This window comes from Serpula lacrymans (genome assembly GCF_000218685.1).
Source record: "Serpula lacrymans var. lacrymans S7.9 unplaced genomic scaffold SERLAscaffold_4, whole genome shotgun sequence".
Taxonomy (NCBI): Eukaryota; Fungi; Basidiomycota; class Agaricomycetes; order Boletales; family Serpulaceae; genus Serpula; species Serpula lacrymans.
In genome coordinates, this window is record NW_006763293.1 from 2,591,003 (window position 1) to 2,607,042 (window position 16,040).

General features: G+C 51.3%; 9 protein-coding genes across 9 annotated transcripts; 3 read left to right on the forward strand and 6 right to left on the reverse strand.

Moving 5' to 3' along the window:
- Window positions 1-781: 781 nt before the first annotated feature.
- On the reverse strand, window positions 782-1,157 carry SERLADRAFT_435718 (uncharacterized protein; the record flags this gene model as incomplete). The annotated part of the gene is made up of 2 exons (XM_007315968.1): window positions 782-981; window positions 1,052-1,157. 2 exons carry the CDS (start codon window positions 1,155-1,157, stop codon window positions 782-784), a joined length of 306 nt encoding a protein of 101 aa, XP_007316030.1.
- A 38-nt stretch (window positions 1,158-1,195) lies between these two features.
- Window positions 1,196-2,010, forward strand: SERLADRAFT_462246 (uncharacterized protein; the record flags this gene model as incomplete). Its single annotated transcript, XM_007315969.1, has 1 exon — window positions 1,196-2,010. The coding sequence occupies one exon, from the start codon at window positions 1,664-1,666 to the stop codon at window positions 1,904-1,906; it is 243 nt and encodes an 80-aa protein (XP_007316031.1).
- On the forward strand, window positions 1,996-2,809 carry SERLADRAFT_435719 (uncharacterized protein; the record flags this gene model as incomplete). Its single annotated transcript, XM_007315970.1, has 3 exons — window positions 1,996-2,222; window positions 2,289-2,397; window positions 2,438-2,809. The coding sequence occupies 3 exons, from the start codon at window positions 1,996-1,998 to the stop codon at window positions 2,807-2,809; spliced, it is 708 nt and encodes a 235-aa protein (XP_007316032.1).
- A 615-nt stretch (window positions 2,810-3,424) lies between these two features.
- SERLADRAFT_462247 (uncharacterized protein) lies at window positions 3,425-3,927 on the reverse strand (the record flags this gene model as incomplete). Its single annotated transcript, XM_007315971.1, has 2 exons — window positions 3,425-3,757; window positions 3,786-3,927. Coding segments are annotated over 2 exons (242 nt in total), but the record flags the coding sequence as incomplete, so codon positions are not given.
- A 1,149-nt stretch (window positions 3,928-5,076) lies between these two features.
- On the forward strand, window positions 5,077-7,191 carry SERLADRAFT_462250 (uncharacterized protein; the record flags this gene model as incomplete). Its single annotated transcript, XM_007315972.1, has 2 exons — window positions 5,077-6,541; window positions 6,603-7,191. The coding sequence occupies 2 exons, from the start codon at window positions 6,449-6,451 to the stop codon at window positions 6,834-6,836; spliced, it is 327 nt and encodes a 108-aa protein (XP_007316034.1).
- Window positions 7,192-7,607: 416 nt separating this feature from the next.
- On the reverse strand, window positions 7,608-9,950 carry SERLADRAFT_462260 (uncharacterized protein; the record flags this gene model as incomplete). The annotated part of the gene is made up of 3 exons (XM_007315973.1): window positions 7,608-8,913; window positions 9,024-9,328; window positions 9,385-9,950. 3 exons carry the CDS (start codon window positions 9,755-9,757, stop codon window positions 8,788-8,790), a joined length of 804 nt encoding a protein of 267 aa, XP_007316035.1.
- Window positions 9,951-13,326: 3,376 nt separating this feature from the next.
- On the reverse strand, window positions 13,327-13,945 carry SERLADRAFT_462261 (uncharacterized protein; the record flags this gene model as incomplete). Its single annotated transcript, XM_007315974.1, has 3 exons — window positions 13,327-13,499; window positions 13,552-13,803; window positions 13,870-13,945. Coding segments are annotated over 2 exons (258 nt in total), but the record flags the coding sequence as incomplete, so codon positions are not given.
- A 1,118-nt stretch (window positions 13,946-15,063) lies between these two features.
- Window positions 15,064-15,318, reverse strand: SERLADRAFT_447181 (uncharacterized protein; the record flags this gene model as incomplete). Its single annotated transcript, XM_007315975.1, has 2 exons — window positions 15,064-15,238; window positions 15,265-15,318. The coding sequence occupies 2 exons, from the start codon at window positions 15,316-15,318 to the stop codon at window positions 15,140-15,142; spliced, it is 153 nt and encodes a 50-aa protein (XP_007316037.1).
- Window positions 15,319-15,405: 87 nt separating this feature from the next.
- SERLADRAFT_383772 (uncharacterized protein) lies at window positions 15,406-15,983 on the reverse strand (the record flags this gene model as incomplete). The annotated part of the gene is made up of 2 exons (XM_007315976.1): window positions 15,406-15,488; window positions 15,581-15,983. One exon carries the CDS (start codon window positions 15,875-15,877, stop codon window positions 15,686-15,688), a length of 192 nt encoding a protein of 63 aa, XP_007316038.1.
- Between the last annotated feature and the right edge of the window lie 57 nt (window positions 15,984-16,040).

Here is a 16,040-nt window from a genome sequence, read left to right on the forward strand (position 1 = left end):
GCTGTCGTTGCCTCCACTCCCTTTGTGTCGCCGGTAAGTCCTCCCCGCGTGCTCCCCCTCCTCCCTCTCCACCAACATGCGATCTCACCCACTCTCCATCCAAGTCCATCCCATCCTCATCCTCATCCCATCCTCATCCTCATCCCATCCTCATCCCATCCTCATCCCCACCCTCACCCGGAACTGCGCCCCCACCTCACTCTCCCTCTTCTTTCCTCTTCGGGCCATCCTCCCACCCTTCGCCTCCTCAACCGCCGCTTCCTTCCTTATCCTTCTCCTCTCCATCCTCAGCGCCCTGTCACTCACTCTTAACACCGGTACCGCCCACTCATTATCTCTGACTCTCCAAATGAATCCCACTTAATACCATTACATACCGTCCCTCCGCTGTACTAGCACAATCCAATACACCATGTGTCCTCCATATCTTTCATTCAATTAATCTCCCGGCTGTGCACACATCATCCACACGTCCCACTTCCTTCTCGGTCATCCCATTTCTCAGTCCATTCAAAATCAATTTCCCTTCCCGTCCACTTCTATCTTTACACCTGTCAATTCCCCAACTCTACAAACAAACGGCCATTCGCCCTCCCCAATCAGGGCCTCTCTACCCCCTGCTCCGGTTTCTTACAAAGTTCCCGTCGCGTCTCCAGTCCCTATGTGAAAATGAATCGAAAAATAAAAACTGAAAAGAAAAGATGGCACCGCTCTCTTTCTTTATTTCCGGAATCCCCTTTTCTTTTCCCACATCCCCACTCCACGTCCAATCCCAAGCCACCTACAGTCTCAGACTCAGACGCCTGAGTCGCCTCATCGGAACCTCCATTCGAGTAGTGTGTCCGTTTACTGCATTGCTTGTCATAGACCTGTGCTCGAGCATCTTACCCTCGTCGTCTCTTTCGACGCTTCCATTGCCGTTTTTTTTTGTATCTTTGCTATTCTCGGGGGCTCCTATGATGTCGATTTCTTTGATTCCCACTTTCTAGAAATCGCTACGAAGCTTAGACCTCAGATCTCATTTCTCGTCCCCGTTCCCCCAACTCCGAACCATTGCGCTCGGACACTCCGTCTCCCCATCCTTCTTCCATACCCGTAGCTATCACCGATTCCCACATATCTGCGTAGTACCGATCTCGACCCAAGGCTGTAGTCATCACTGTCACATTATCTATTTGCACGAAATGAACGAATCGGGGGAAAGAATGGGAGCACGCACATACACACTGGGACGCGTTGCAGTCACCCCGTAATCTTATCGCGCCTCTCCCAGCCTCGCCTCCATCAAATCGGAATCGACATTCGATTCGTCGACTCATAGCCCATCTCATACACAATGCACTATGCAATGTCACCGTCGGACGCGCACCCATAGGGCCATACACACCCTCCGTCGTCAACCCGTCCAAGTCCAAGCTTACAGTACCACAGTAACACGCTCTCGCACACACGTTTCCCCCTCTCCAAATATACACACCATCTCTAACGACCGTGCCCGCGGCGTCACTCGAGAGCCCATTGGACATCTGACCTCTCGACTCCGTGTTCATTGACATAAGTACCCCGTCCGTTCACAAGTTTTGACGCCTCATCATCCGTATTCATTGGCAATGTCGGTTGTAAGGCTGAAACCGACGGTGCGCGCTGAGTAGAGCGATTTCGAATGTCTTTTTCCCTCTTTTCTCGTGATACGGAGACACTGACAGTACAGCATTCCATCATATCTCCCTCCCCTGTCCCTCTGAGGCTGTCAAACTCTCAGCCTCTCAGACTCTCAGACTCTCAGGCCGCCCCCTCACACGCATCCCGCACCCCAACACAGCCCTCGACAACACCCACCCAACCAGAACCGCATCTCCCTCCTGTCACGGTCAACAACAACATCCCCATCCCTCCCAAACTCTAAAGTGTGCCATCAACGACAATGTGTCCCATTAACGATAATGGATAATGAGTCCTATTAATGAAAAATGAAATGCATCCCACTGCCACTCCATGGCTGAACTGCCACCAGCCGCAGCCTGCAACACTCGATCATCCATCCATCTGATATGGGTGCCATCATGGTCATGGATGGGCCCCCATCATCCCATCACTCATCACACACACTGGCGTTTTGACATGTTGACAACTGGCACTGGCGCATCGATATCTGCGAAGAGTCCAAACCAGAGTCCCAGAGTCTGTCTCTGCGTACCTCGTTTTGATCTACCCGGTGGGCAGTAGGTGGGAGGAACTTATTATCCTCCCGCGCAAAGCCTGTGCGCCATCGTCACACCTGCGCACAGATCAAAACGCCCAAACGAAAGCGAGATCAAGTACGCCCCTTCTGTCGATGGGCGTCAACTCTACGCAGAGCAGCGCAACCACATTTCGCCATTCGCGGAAAAGAGTCAGGTGAGTCGTAAGACGCACCGCCATGGGCATACTCACACAGGCTCGATATGCTTTCGATCCCCACCTCGAGCCTCGAGCCGATCGGTACGGTATCCCCAGTATGCCTGTCAAAGGCTCAGACGGCCTTGTTCGCGATGGCGATGGCAAGACCTGCCGATCCACACCTGCCCCCGTCGTCCCCCCTCGCTCACTTCCAATTCCAATTCCAAAACCGAATCGCCCACCCGCTGACTCAACGAGACGCCAGCCCCAGGCTAGTCTTCCTTCGTCTCCCGCATCAAAACTCGAGCCAAGGGCATACCGCATCCCTTACGACAGACTCGAGGTACGCTCGTCCGATCGTATCATATCGTATTATATCGCATCATATCGTATCATCATGAGTATCAACCCCCGCTGTACCGACAAGTAGCCTAAGGGGTACTGCAATCCAATCTACGGCAGCGTGAGCACGACAGTCATGGGTATGTGGCCTCACTAAACACCGCCGCCAGTTTTCCATGTCGTTATTCCCAAATACAAACCACCTCGGAGTGCTCAGTCCAGTCAGTCTGACGCGCGCTCGGTGGGGGAGGGGGGAGGCTGTTGTGTTTGTCCCTGACATAATGGGCTGCGGGAGTATAAGAATAGAGAATACTATGGGGATCACGCAAAGGCGGGAGGGATAATGAAATAAGATAAGCTGCCGGGAGGGGGTACTCCGCGAGACAAATACCCCCCATTCCATTTTGAAATCGACGCATGTTGACTAGCTCTGCCCTTCTTCCTCTTCTTCTCCTTGAAGCGTCGCGTTTGCCATCGTATAATGCAAATAAACTTATGCAATAGCGGAGAAACGGAGTGAGTGAGGCGCAAGGGTCCTATGACCCATGATTCGTGCATTCGTGATCCCACAAACAGTGAGCGTGACCTGACAGCCTTCGAGCGCCAAGATAAACCCAAACGGAGAAGTCGAAGGGTGTTAGAATATGTAGTTGCTGTACGGTGACTTTAGGCTCAACTTCTCAATGGTCATCAGCGCTCAGCATGAGTCGCATGCACGCGATCAGATACCTGCCTACTAACCACTGTAGTGTACTAGTGCTGACTACTACAGAGTCACGAAACGGACGACGGACCCCCCACCTTCTCGATCTCGCTTGACCTGGAACAAAAAAGCTATGCGGCGCATCATGCAGGCCATGACTGTACGTCGGTATACGCCACTCGAGCTTCCTCCCTCAAGACTGACTTCTGCCGTGACCGGTCGACATGGAAGGTTCACTGTACTCTTCCGTCGGATTCGAATTGGAATGGACATGGCTGTGCCAGAGCCAGATGCGCGGCGCTGCCAACTTGGTAGTAGCCTGAGTAGCCGCGGCTTTTTTGAGATTCGCGTTTGAATGGACGGACGAGATGCGAGGGGAGGCCTGCTTGTGCCTTGTTGCGTTGATTGCTGTCCACACTGGCAGGCCTTCGAAATAAACGCATGGCACACCACTCGATACTGGTGCGCTGCTTCACTCTCAGTGGTTGTCACTGTTATCCATCATCCGCGAATTGGCATGCGAGTGTCTTCGACAAGGCTGTCCATGCCAAGTCACGGTCCGAGTCAGTGACGACCGAACCCACACCGGCGACACAAACACCTCCCCCTCCATTCCACTCCCTGTCAAAAAAAGAGAGTCCCGAATAAACTCTGAATAGCTGTCATTGTGATCAAAAGCGTCCGAAATAAACTCTCCCCATTGGCCTTCAAGTTGTGCACACCTGCGTCACGGTCAATTGTGTATAATGAACCTTGTACTGAACTACCATCGAAACCTCCCCCCTGGAAACCCAAGTTAAATTAAGTCGTGCTGCGAGAACGTGCCGTATGAACGCGCGACGACGGTCGTTCGAGCACAGCTTGCAGATGAAGCAAGGTACGGTCGAAGGGGGGCTACGACTCCACTCATTCGATGGGAAGCATCGATGCTGACTGTCCTACATCGAACCGTTTATGATCAAGTACACCGTCGGATAATTAATCACGAGCTTTTTAGCTATAGCGTCCCCACTGAATTCAATTCAATCGTTCAATCGTAGAGAGCCGCTAATTCAAATTGGACCCTCCCCATCCGAAGAAGCCTTTTTGGTTTCCCGGGTCGGCAACAAAGAGTCGAGGGTAGAAAGTAAGGTGGACTACCTTTCTGTCCGTAGTCTCTCGACTTTGCACAGCATGTGCATGTGCACCCGTGACATGGATCCCAACTCGAACAGACGCCTCTCATTCCATCACGATCCCACATCCAAGTCCCCTCCGAACGCCCAACGCCAAGCTCGACTCCACGATGCACCCTTTCCGATTGAACACCGCGCGTCCGACGACGACAACAAAAAGGAGTCCTATTGTGTCCATATCCAGCCCACAGCCAATGAGAGCGTCCCCGCCATAGACGCACCTGAATTAAAAGACGACGGTCCTTCCATTACACTTTCTGAAATAACTAACCGTCAATATATACGCAATGTGGGACCACTCACAGATGCGTGACCGAGTTGAGAGCCGTGACGTGCATGGACGCACTGGCATAGTTTCAGTATTTGACGCCCGGATCATAAAATGTATAAACCATGAACTTCACCCTATCCAAGGTAGGCCAAATGAATAGTTCAAAAAAAATTCAAAGACTTTCCCGTCCCTTGCATGTCAAAAGAGTAATCGCGACGACGACTTCACAGCGTGACCACGGCACTCCATCTCGCTCATCAAGTCACTAAGCCCGTCCCGTCCAGAGCTTGAACTCGAAACTCAAGAAAAAAAACCGCAACCCCGTCCCTCGCCGGCCATCTAAACCGACCACGCACACTCGAAGCGGACTCGTTGTATTCCCGCAGCCTATCGCGCGCCCAGAACCAGCAGCATCACCCCCCAAGATAACGTTTGCCCCCTCTTGCTGGGTTTCTAGATCTCATTTCAAGAGGCACGAGCGCGCGCCACGGGTGCACGAGTCACAGATCTTGTTCAGGCCTCGTCGATATGGTTCTCGACGAAAGAACGCACGCACACCCTCATCCCCCCCCCTGGAAAAAGAACCCCCGAGATTTCCGTTTTTGGAGCCCCTTCGCTCTTCGCTCGTTGCTAGCGTCCGATCGCACTTTGTTTTCCTGTCGCGAAAACCTCGCAGCCATGGTCGTCCGAGCGGAATCGCGAGTAATTATAGTCTCTTCGAGTCTAACGGGGGCACAAGGAACGTAGCACTGGGCGAGGCTACCTCATCATCGGATACAGACCTTCAAAGAAGGGGAGTGTGAAGGGCCTCCGAACGAACCGCCCAGATCACCCTAACCTAACGACAAAGCCCATACCCAATGTAACCCATGCCTCCCCCCATGCCCATACCCGTGTCTCACTGACACACATCGTTGACGCCCTCACAGCCCCCATCCCCTCTTCTAATTCTACGGAACTCGCCGTGCCCACATACCCAATAGCGATAGCGAGAAGAAAGAGAAAGATAGCCAATGCGTGCGTGCCTCGTGCCGTGGTAACAACGACTGTAACCCCCGCCCCAAGAATAGCTCACGTTCATTAACAGACTGGTTTTTGAATTCGAATCGCGGTCTCCGTATGAAATCTGTGATGAAAAAGGGAAGAATGAACGAACGACTGACATGGGCTTATCGGTTTTCGGTCTCGGGCGAGAAAAGAAAGGAACTTGGGACTGAATAGAGTGGAGAACCGGTGTCCTTAGAATAGCACGAGTATATTCTGCCTGAACATTGGCATCGACCGCTGACACGCCCAAACTAGGGACTCTGAGCTCCGATCCTTAGACTCTCCTCACTCATCGGCCTTTCACCATACTTGTCGGAAGAACATCCTCGTCGTTTTTCGTCAATTCGCTCACGCGAAATCTGAGTTCTGCCTTTGTGGTGGCTTGCTTTTTGCGTTTCTGTTTGGCGCGTTGCGGTTCACCGATGGTCGATGCCGTCAACCGCCATCTTGGAGCAAATCTGCATAAATCTGTAGAAACCAAGGGAAAGTTCTTCGCACACGTCCCAGATCTCCTCACACATCGGCTGTCTGATGTGGCATGGGTATATACGTGAGCATCAACCCTCTTCTGGACTGGTGCAGTTACAGGTGATAGACGCGCGAGAAGTTGTACAAGATTTTGAGGTGAGAGAGCTACTCCATCGATAACCCGAGCGGGTACTAAAGTGAAGAACGGATAGGACAGAATACTCGTCCAATGAGAATTCACGCCTCCAGTATCATGTCATCATTCCACCATGGTTGTAATTTTGCGACGCGCTTGGAGCACTTGCTTGGGTCAGGGCAGCCATTCATTGAAGACGTACCCCAGCGCGTCCACTCAGCAAACGCTACTCGAGCCGACACACGCGGGTGTGTACTACTCGAGGCCCAAGCGCGAATTTACCCCGTCCGAGTGCGCAGTTACACGGTGTTCTAGTGCTCAAAGTAGTTTAGAAAGGACGGGATAGTGACCCTTGTACTAGTAGCACGTATGCTCACGTTCCCAACACGCCACAGCTGTCAGTTTGTCAGACGCGCCTGAAACAGCCGAATAGCACTTGAGTGTGCACCTCCCCTAGCCACGTCAGGCATACTCAGACATTTTGGTGGAAGAATGAGGCTGCAGTTTTGCCTCGTGACTGACGGTTACCCGAAGAAAACGCGGCGGCGGCACTGGTCGATCCAGCAGAACGCCACAAAGACCAGGGTCATGCGCACCGAGAGCCAGCCAACTTCTTCGTTTCATACTTCCATTTTCTGTTTATCCCCTGTCCCGGTTTATGCGCGTTCGCGGGCCGTTGAACGTTGCCCAGCTTGGTATGAATGCAGGACGGAAGTAAGTTATATTGTGTACCGTGACGATATGCAGCGTACGTGTACATGTGGCATGCATATGGGGAAGTATATGAAACGAAATGGTGAGCGGGATATGAACCGGAAAACCCGACGCGCCCTTGGGGAAAGAGCCGGAGAGACCGGCCGGCCCGCGTGCTGACGTCGTCCACGTATAAACGATACGTGACGGCTACGTACGCCGGCGGAAGAGGGCACCCTCGCCCTGTGACACACGATGTGACGTTCGCGTGATGAATGATGTAACAGGGGGAGGTGTCGTCAGCGGTAGAACCGTGACCGCGCCCTTCATAGACTGAGGACAAGTGGATGGGGCTTCGCGTCGGGTGTGTCACAGCAGGTCAGCATGAGTCATGGGCAATAGTATCAACCACAGTCAACGTACAGCTCTCCGTATGAATTCTCCTGAACAGGCATGCAGTAAGCTCAGCCCACTAGAACAGTTCACCCAACCCAATCGCGAGCGCGGAAGCACATACTACACATGACCCAAAAACAGCTTGGTCCATCCACATAAGCCCTCTCGCGTACCATCCAGGCGATATGACTGCGATATGTCATCCCTGTCATGGACACTCAACGTGTTCGAGGTCCTGTTACGGACACGACTAAAGCGAAAGCTAAACCTGACGCCTCCTCCTGCAGAACAACCTTATTTTGGGTCACAGCAGGCTCTGCAGTCAGGCTCTCTGGCACAGGATTCGAGTATGACAGCAGCATTCAGTTTGACAGCACACACGAGAAAGCATGGTCGCGCTCAGACTGCCAGGAATGGACGGATGTAGTAGTATACAATAAGGAGATACAATACAATACATTTCACGACCCAGTTAATTATGCGTGTGAATGTGATAACAAGGGAGGGTACTAGTACTAAGGTTGGACGCCGACAATGGTTCAACGTTTAGGGCACTGCAAATGGAAGCACGCACAACAACGCTGGTGAGCAACGTCCGAGGACCGCGATACTCGTCTCTTGTTTTCCCCAATGCTCCTTTCCAAGATAGAACCTTCAAACATCGTTCCATTCCCCCACCACCACAGCGCCTCGCCCGCAACAAGTCAGGTGGCGATGACATGGCACGTGCGTGGGGTATAAGTGGACGCTCGACGGCGTATGGGTGGACGAGGAGGGGCGGACAGCACGGTCAATAGACAAATCATACAAATACACGTCTCCAACCGATGTCCGTGGCAGAACAATCTCCGGCTACAACCTCAATAGATAGACCTCAGCTGAGCTTACCCATCCAGTTCCTCGCTGCCGCCCGAACCTTCCTGTCTTCTTATCACTCCCTTCTCTTCTCACCTTCTCGGAATTTCCCCGCTCTCCTCATACGCCTCTCTTCTTTCACCTATGACTGGCTTCACCTTCTCGGAGATCCCCCTCTGTTCGCTATCGTATCACAACTACCTCCTAATCTATCCCCAGTCCCCATTTATCTTATCTTCAACAATATGATACCGGCCTCCCTTCGCCCATGACCTTCATAATACATTGCATATATCCCTGCATCCTACCCACTGGCTGCCATTTACTTCTTTCGTCCCTTGCGACCTGGCCCCGATGCCGTAGGTGCGCCCATGCCACGTCTCGTACATTCCGAACAGAAAAACGTTTCTGGAAGTGGTGGCTTTAGACCTACACATGGCAAGTGGAACTATTACATGTAGCGTTAGCAATAGCTTGTACACACCGCAACAAGAAACAAAACGAATTAAATGGTAGCCGGATGCTTTGAAATGAAATCACTTCGTGAACTGTACTCACCCATTGATACGGACAAGTTGGGTTATCGCACGCGACCATCTCCCCATAACTCAATTTCTGACAGAAGCAATACAGAGCTTTGTCATCCACTTCCTCTCCCTCCCCACCTTCTTCTCCGCCCTCACCCTCCTCCTCTCCCATACCTTCATCACCAAAGTCATAGTCATCCGCGTCGTTATCGGAGGATGCATCCCTTGCGCGCCGACGACGGCCTCGTCCGTGGTGGTTCAACGCAGGGTTATACAGAGAGGCAGGTGCCGGCGACGGTAACTTGATAGAGCCTTGAAGGGTGTTAAGCTTACGTTCTGCACAACCAAACCATTGAGCCAGGTGACGACTCTTTCACCCAAACATAACTCACTCTTCTGTGCTCCCCCAAACTCCGGCCCTCCCACCGCCACCGCCATCCTATTCATCCCAGCCCCGGCCCCAACACCCACACCACTCCCACCACTCGCAATCCCCGCTCCGCCCGCAAACGCATTACGCAGACTCTCTGTAATCTGTTGCGCAGGATTACGTCCGCCCAAGACATACTCCGCATTGACGCCCGTCGTCCCCGCGCCAATCGCAGCAAGCGCCGGCGCGCTCACCGTAGCCGCCGGGTCTGGCTCGCCCTGCAACACCAGCACGCGGCCCAGATCGTGTTCGAGCCGAGCACGTGCGCGCGATATGAGCTCGACGATGCGCGTCGCGAGCACGATCTTCTCTGCAGCGAGGGCGTTCAGGGTCATCTGTGCATGCCTGAGTTTCTCGGTCGGTGGAGAAGGGGAGGCTTTGGTCGGCTCCTTGGTGTCCTTGGGGTCAGTACCGGTCGTGGTGGCAGTGGCAGTGGCGGTCGTGTTACCCCCATCATTCGCGCTTCGCAGTGTGTGTCGGATGTATCTTCTAGAGTCTGTCGCGATCTCTTCTTGCAGTTCTGTCAAACAATCAGGGATGGATTAGACGTGATAGTTGCATTTGGTGATCGGACGGGGGTCACGCACTCTGTGACTGGCCTTCCTTCGTCCGCATCTCTTGCAAGAGAAATTGGACTTCGTTTGGCAGATTGTCCAAGGCTATTTTGAAACACATGATACGGTCAGTCAGTGTGACGATACCGCCAGAGCATAAACAACCATCCAAGACAGAAAAATAGGTTTGATTGCGGCAAAAAACTTAACACCCGCAAACCATGGAACGATAAGATAAGAAAGAGAAAGAAAAAACAGAGACTGGTCCCCGCCGCCTGGATCTAACGGAAGGAGCATGATAACAAGCTATACAAATGACGCATGCAAAGAAAGAAGCTGGGGCGGGAAAAAGTCATTGCAAAATAGAATAAATGGAATAAGCAGCGCATGCTACAGGCTGGGGGGGGTTGAAACGTAGGCGGAAACAATAGCACGACATAAAGATTTTTCCGGCGCCAGAGGCTGCAACTTTAAAATTGTGGGGGGATGTGCCGATCGGTTAGAGTCATGGATGGCCGATAGGCCCAAAAAGCTCAGTGCAGAAGGTGTGCTGCACGCAAACTAACGACTCGACACCGATGGACATCCAATCTCTGCTGCAAGATTTCTAGCCGGTTAAAAAAATACGGGACCCGTTACAGCCGCCGCCGTCGGTTCAACGTGTGCGGGCTGAGACAAAGATGTCGAACCAAAAGGCCAACAACGGTCTAGGAGCAGCGATCGCAAGTGCGAGAAGGAGAAGAAGATAATGACATGATCGAATGAGAAAAATAAAAGGGGGCAATGACCGCCATAGCACGCGATCTGCGCTCCAAGAAATATAGAAAAACAAATTTGAGAAATGAGACCTCAATTCAAACGTTTGCTGAGGTTCCTTGATACACATTTTGCTCCCTAGAAGAGAGGCTGCGGGACGTAGCAGAGGGGTGCGGAGAAACTAATGGAATATTCTGATAGAGAGCGGATGGAAAAAAAAACTGACTGGAAATATATTCGGAAGCTATAGCGGCCGCTTCCTCCAAGTTTTGAACGGAAGGCGTGCTCATGTTGGGAAGTCGAACGTTTGGTAGTCAACTTTAACGGTAAAATGTGCGATTCTGATCGTCAATAACTTGCGACGAGTAGCCTGGAAGCACTAGATGCGGCCAGAGTACAGCGGACCAGAAGGGGACGATGGCAAGAGTTGGAGGAGGGCGAGGGTGCGACCACCCGATGATCTGCAAATGTTTGTAATGTACGCTTGATCAGCAGAAGTGCAAAATATGACGCTAAGGCCTCACCACAAATATGAAATTACTGTGATTTTTCAGGATGAATTCTTTAAGCAGGCGTTGTGATGGCACGAAAGTCAGAAGTTCAGTTCGAACCCTGCGCTACTGGAGATGCGATATCACTCGTCATGTTTTCGTTTCTGACTACAACATATGCACTTGCCAGTGACTTTAGAATTTGAATCCGCAAATGAAAAGCTCGGTGGCGCTTTGGCCGTGTCTGATAACCGACGCACGTCTGTCCAACTCAAAGACTGAAAAACACGGGCAATGGGTGTGTAAAGATCGTTTTCACACGTGGAACGGTCGCGGGCAGGGCGTGACGTGACAGCACCGAGGAAAACAAACTCAGATTCACGCTCAGACATATTCCAATCAATCTTCTATCTGTGTTTGTGCGTGTTGGTGTGCCCAACGAGGATGATCGATCTGGGCAGTGGGGATGCCGAGCATGTGGATCTGCGCGGAGAGTGAAATGCAGATAGCGCGTGGTGTCTGCGATCGTGCTCTCGACTAAGGTTAAGTGGTGAGCAGACGGGGTCCATATGGCAACCACCAGGGCATCCCTCGATCAGCTTCTCTCATATACAGAACTCATCCATGCACAGTTGGAGCAGCTCTCAACAGTCACCAGTTCCCGACACACTCGCGAAATTATATTTCACGCACCACCTTGCCATCGTTCCTGGTCCACACAACACCCGGTGCAGTCCCAAACCTTGTCCCTTCAGTCCAATATTTTATCACTGCTCGACGCGGTTGTACTCAATGTACCTGTCATTCTTTTATTAGCAAACCTCTCACCATTGTCTGCCAAAGAACAGTGATGCGGCAGCTGGCGACGTCTGCTCTGGCGTCGTTACGTGACCTTGATCACTTTTCAGCACATAAGCTTTATGGCCCCAGAACGCTATACTTAGGTTCATATCTCACTCCCTCCAATGGTCATGAGATCCCGCCTCGCTTCACCTGTACATATCTTCTTCTTCGTTCTATCGAGCACATTGTTTTTTTTTTTTCACACGCAAGCCCGACTTCGATATCCTACAGACTCCATCAACTCCAAGCCTTGCGTCCTATGATTTGCTAGTCTGCTACTTCCATTTCTACAATCGTGTCGGTCGTATTCGTATGATATGGCGGATGTTGCGTGCTACATCTTCCTTGTGGCGTCTGTTTTTCTCCCGCGATGCGCCAACTGGACCATTACAGCAGATCCACTCTCCAGGCGTGGGTATCGCTGTTTATCTCCAGTCTATTCACGGCCTCTCGCATGTATATATTTTATATTGTGATAAACAATAGTTCGAAAGCGTCAATGAGCTGCGAAAGCCACCTTTACCCCGGCGGTGACTACCCTCGCGCTGTATATTGTAAGCTACTCGACGACGGCCCGTAGCTGCCCGCCACTAAGCTGACATGGGAGCAGGTTGCGAAAGTGAGATAGATGCTTGTTTCCAGAACAAGTCTCTAACTCACTTCCGTAACCTACCACTGCGCATTCTTGTCAAGAATGACAGGCCAATTTCAACTCCAAGCACCACCACAAGTTGATTTACAGCCATAAGGATAAGGTAGCGAAAAAGAAAAGGGGACTCTTTGAAAAAGTCGCAAATGCAACCGTCCCAACTCCGCAATTAAACCTGTGTGCCAATGCCGACGTCAAAACAGACCCTGGCGGACCTTTCGTCTCATTGATTCGTCGCTACTCCTCTTGCGGAGTGTCACAAGAGGAGGGGGGGGGGGCGATGTTGACGTAAACCATATTATAGATAAACCGTATTGACTTGAAATACCATCTCTCGAAAGGTGCAGCTGAAACAGCCGTGACGGAGAGGCGGTCGCAGCGAGCCTATAAACTCTTACGCCACGACGGGTGCCGAATGTCCTTTGTCAAATCGTAGATAACGTCGAAGGCGGCCAGCGGTATCTAAAGCGGATGTCTCGGTCAGCGGGAAATAGACCTGTAAACGGACAGCGGAAAGACAACTTATAGTCGCGGGTACGGCGCACGACGAGAGCGCAGCCAGATTAAGGTACATAAATAAAATGGAATCAAACAATGTCACATACCGCGAATTAAAAAGCGTCCGCCGGAACTTCCGCCCTGTCGCAACAGAAGACAGAGGCTGTACATGTATGCCATCACGCCAAAAACAAAAACAAAAGGTTAGTGGACAGAAAGCTTCCTTCGCAGGCTTTTTTTTGGAACAGATACGGACAGTGCAGTAAGCTATATTAGCTTTAGTTCGCTACGAAATCAAAGGGTCAACAGCCTCTACGCCATCTGAACGTAGACTCAACTGATCTTTCGAACAGACAAACAAGGAAGTGAGATGCTACCGTGCCCCAGCGGCCATTGACAGTTGCAGATACTTCCAAGTCGGTCATAGAGATGATGTTCTGGTAACTCTTTGTTTGATACCACCAAGAGAGTATGATATGAAACCATCAAAAGCCCAAGAGGAGCCAAAGGCTCTTTTTGCTCCGGAATAATTAATTCATCAAGTGCCACTGGGCGATTCAGGTGACCAAGTGGAGTAGCGTGTGGACTATCTAAGTAAAATGAATCCAAAATCGCCGGTCAGTGGCAGTACGACACAAGTCTGTGATCGATCTTACAGAGCTAATGTTAGATGAAGTTCAGGCAGTCCATTTTCACCGGATTGCGTGACATGAAGCCTCAACGTGGACACTTTGTTTGACATAGAGCAAGGAAGGGATTGCGAGAGCTATGAATGTATGGGACCTGCCCAGGTACGAGTGAACTGGCTGTGATGGTTCCTTCAGGAATAGTATCATAGCGGCAAGTTAACATTCCAACGGTAGAAGCTGATGTCGGAGTCGTGCGGTCCAGGTTTGGGCCTGGACGCGCACAGGATTTTTTGTTTAAGATTGGCTGAAAGGCTACCACCCACACTCGAGAATCAGGGAGAGATAAGAGTGTGCAGGTGGCATATCTTCGGATCGTCGGATATGAGCTGTCGAGATCGGGGGCGACGAATGAGCACAACCTAAGGAAAGACAGTGAGGCAGTGAGTGATAGAAGCACAAGATGGCAAAACATAGTACTTTTGACGCCAATGGGAGGACTTCGAATTCCCTGGGAGGTAGAGAGTTCTTCACACCCCTTGCCATCAGCTTATGACACAATCGCCCTCTTGACTACGGCACCAGCCCATCTCACTGGATCCTCCTGCTGTTCCGCGGCCCCAGGGCAACCGAGGGGGGAACGATCTGCCTATATGGGTAAAACACATATGAACAGATTGGAAGATAAGTGGGGGACGACCGTCAGCAGACCTGAACTAGGGAATGAATCGTCAGTGTGTACTGGAGTACCAGGCAGTGCAGAAGAGAGCTGATAGCTTATTATTGTCAGCCTTCGATGTTGAACGTCGCCATGCAATTTCTGATATGACACAGCTTCCAAGGTATTCGCCTCGAGCTGAGCGAATTTCTAAGCGTGGAAGTTCTCACCATCGATGCGCCACTTTGGGCTCGCGGATGTATTCACAAGGTTCTTAGTTACCCATTATGGACGAGCGGTTCAGTTTTTCAACCAGTCGCTTCCGCATGCAGCACTCGTATCGCAATGCAAGAACAAGTATAATACTTATCGTGGACTAGCTAGACACGATAATTTATGAGACAGCAAGAACCATTCCAGCCACATGCATAGGAACGCCGCCTCTCGACACTCCAGAGAAATCTGGGAAATAGGAGGAAATACGTCCACATGGTACAGCTGTCACCGTGGTACGGCCTGGCTGAGAATGTAGAACGTGTAACGTCGAGCTCTGTGGCGCTTGCTTCTCCGAATTGTCGCGTCGGCGGTAGCGTATGGTTCCCCAAAGACCGTAACTCCTATTCAACGATTTAGACGGCCCGCCTATATGGGTACATGCGACGGCTGTGTCTTTGCCTCCGAAAAATGGGCTAGATTGAGGAACCAAATGGTACACCAATCTGCTTTTGAATAGGCGTACAACTCCCGAAAGTCTTCCCGGTCCGTACGAATATCATAATGGTAGGAGAATGACTGCCATTGCCATTGCTATTGCAAGACATGTGGGCTGGCGTGGCTTCGTGAGGTAAGCAACTTAAAGTGCCAGGATTTTGACTTGTGTGAGAGCGAGAACCAACATAAGTACCACACCAGTGAGTCACATTGCTGACTGTCCTCGCCGTATACCGAGAGCATTGCCTGTTCAAGTGAATGACAGGGCGGTGCATCGTTTCTGAGAAGACATGAGATGAAATACAAAAAGTCAGTCACGGTGTTCCTCTCGCTATAGGCAAGTCTCAACAACCAACTTGTGACCATACATACCGTCGGCTGGAGCCTCATAAACCGAGAAGCGCGTTCACATGAGCAATTTATCCGCACGTACGTTACATGTCAGGAACCACCAGCGTACTTGGTATGACGAGATATTCATAGAATGAGACTCGCCACGAGTGTGGAAGTAGAACGGAAGAAGCCGTCCAAGTATAGGCAAAAGCGAAAGCCAGGGTAGCCGATGGAAGGGAGACAAAAGCAAAGATATTGAGGAACGAGCACAAATAGCTGGAGAGAAAACACCCGGATAGCCAGATTTAGAAAGTGGAGATGCGGAGAGACATTCATGCTGGGAGCGCTTGTGTACAAAACTGTATAGGTGAGCGAGAAACAGGCAAAGGGAACACCCAGGCGCTTCAGCTATTGAATCATGAAGCTCAATAACAGAAGCAACCCCAGTTTCAGACTATAGCTGTAGACGCGGCATCGCCGCCAACCGTGCCTTTTAACG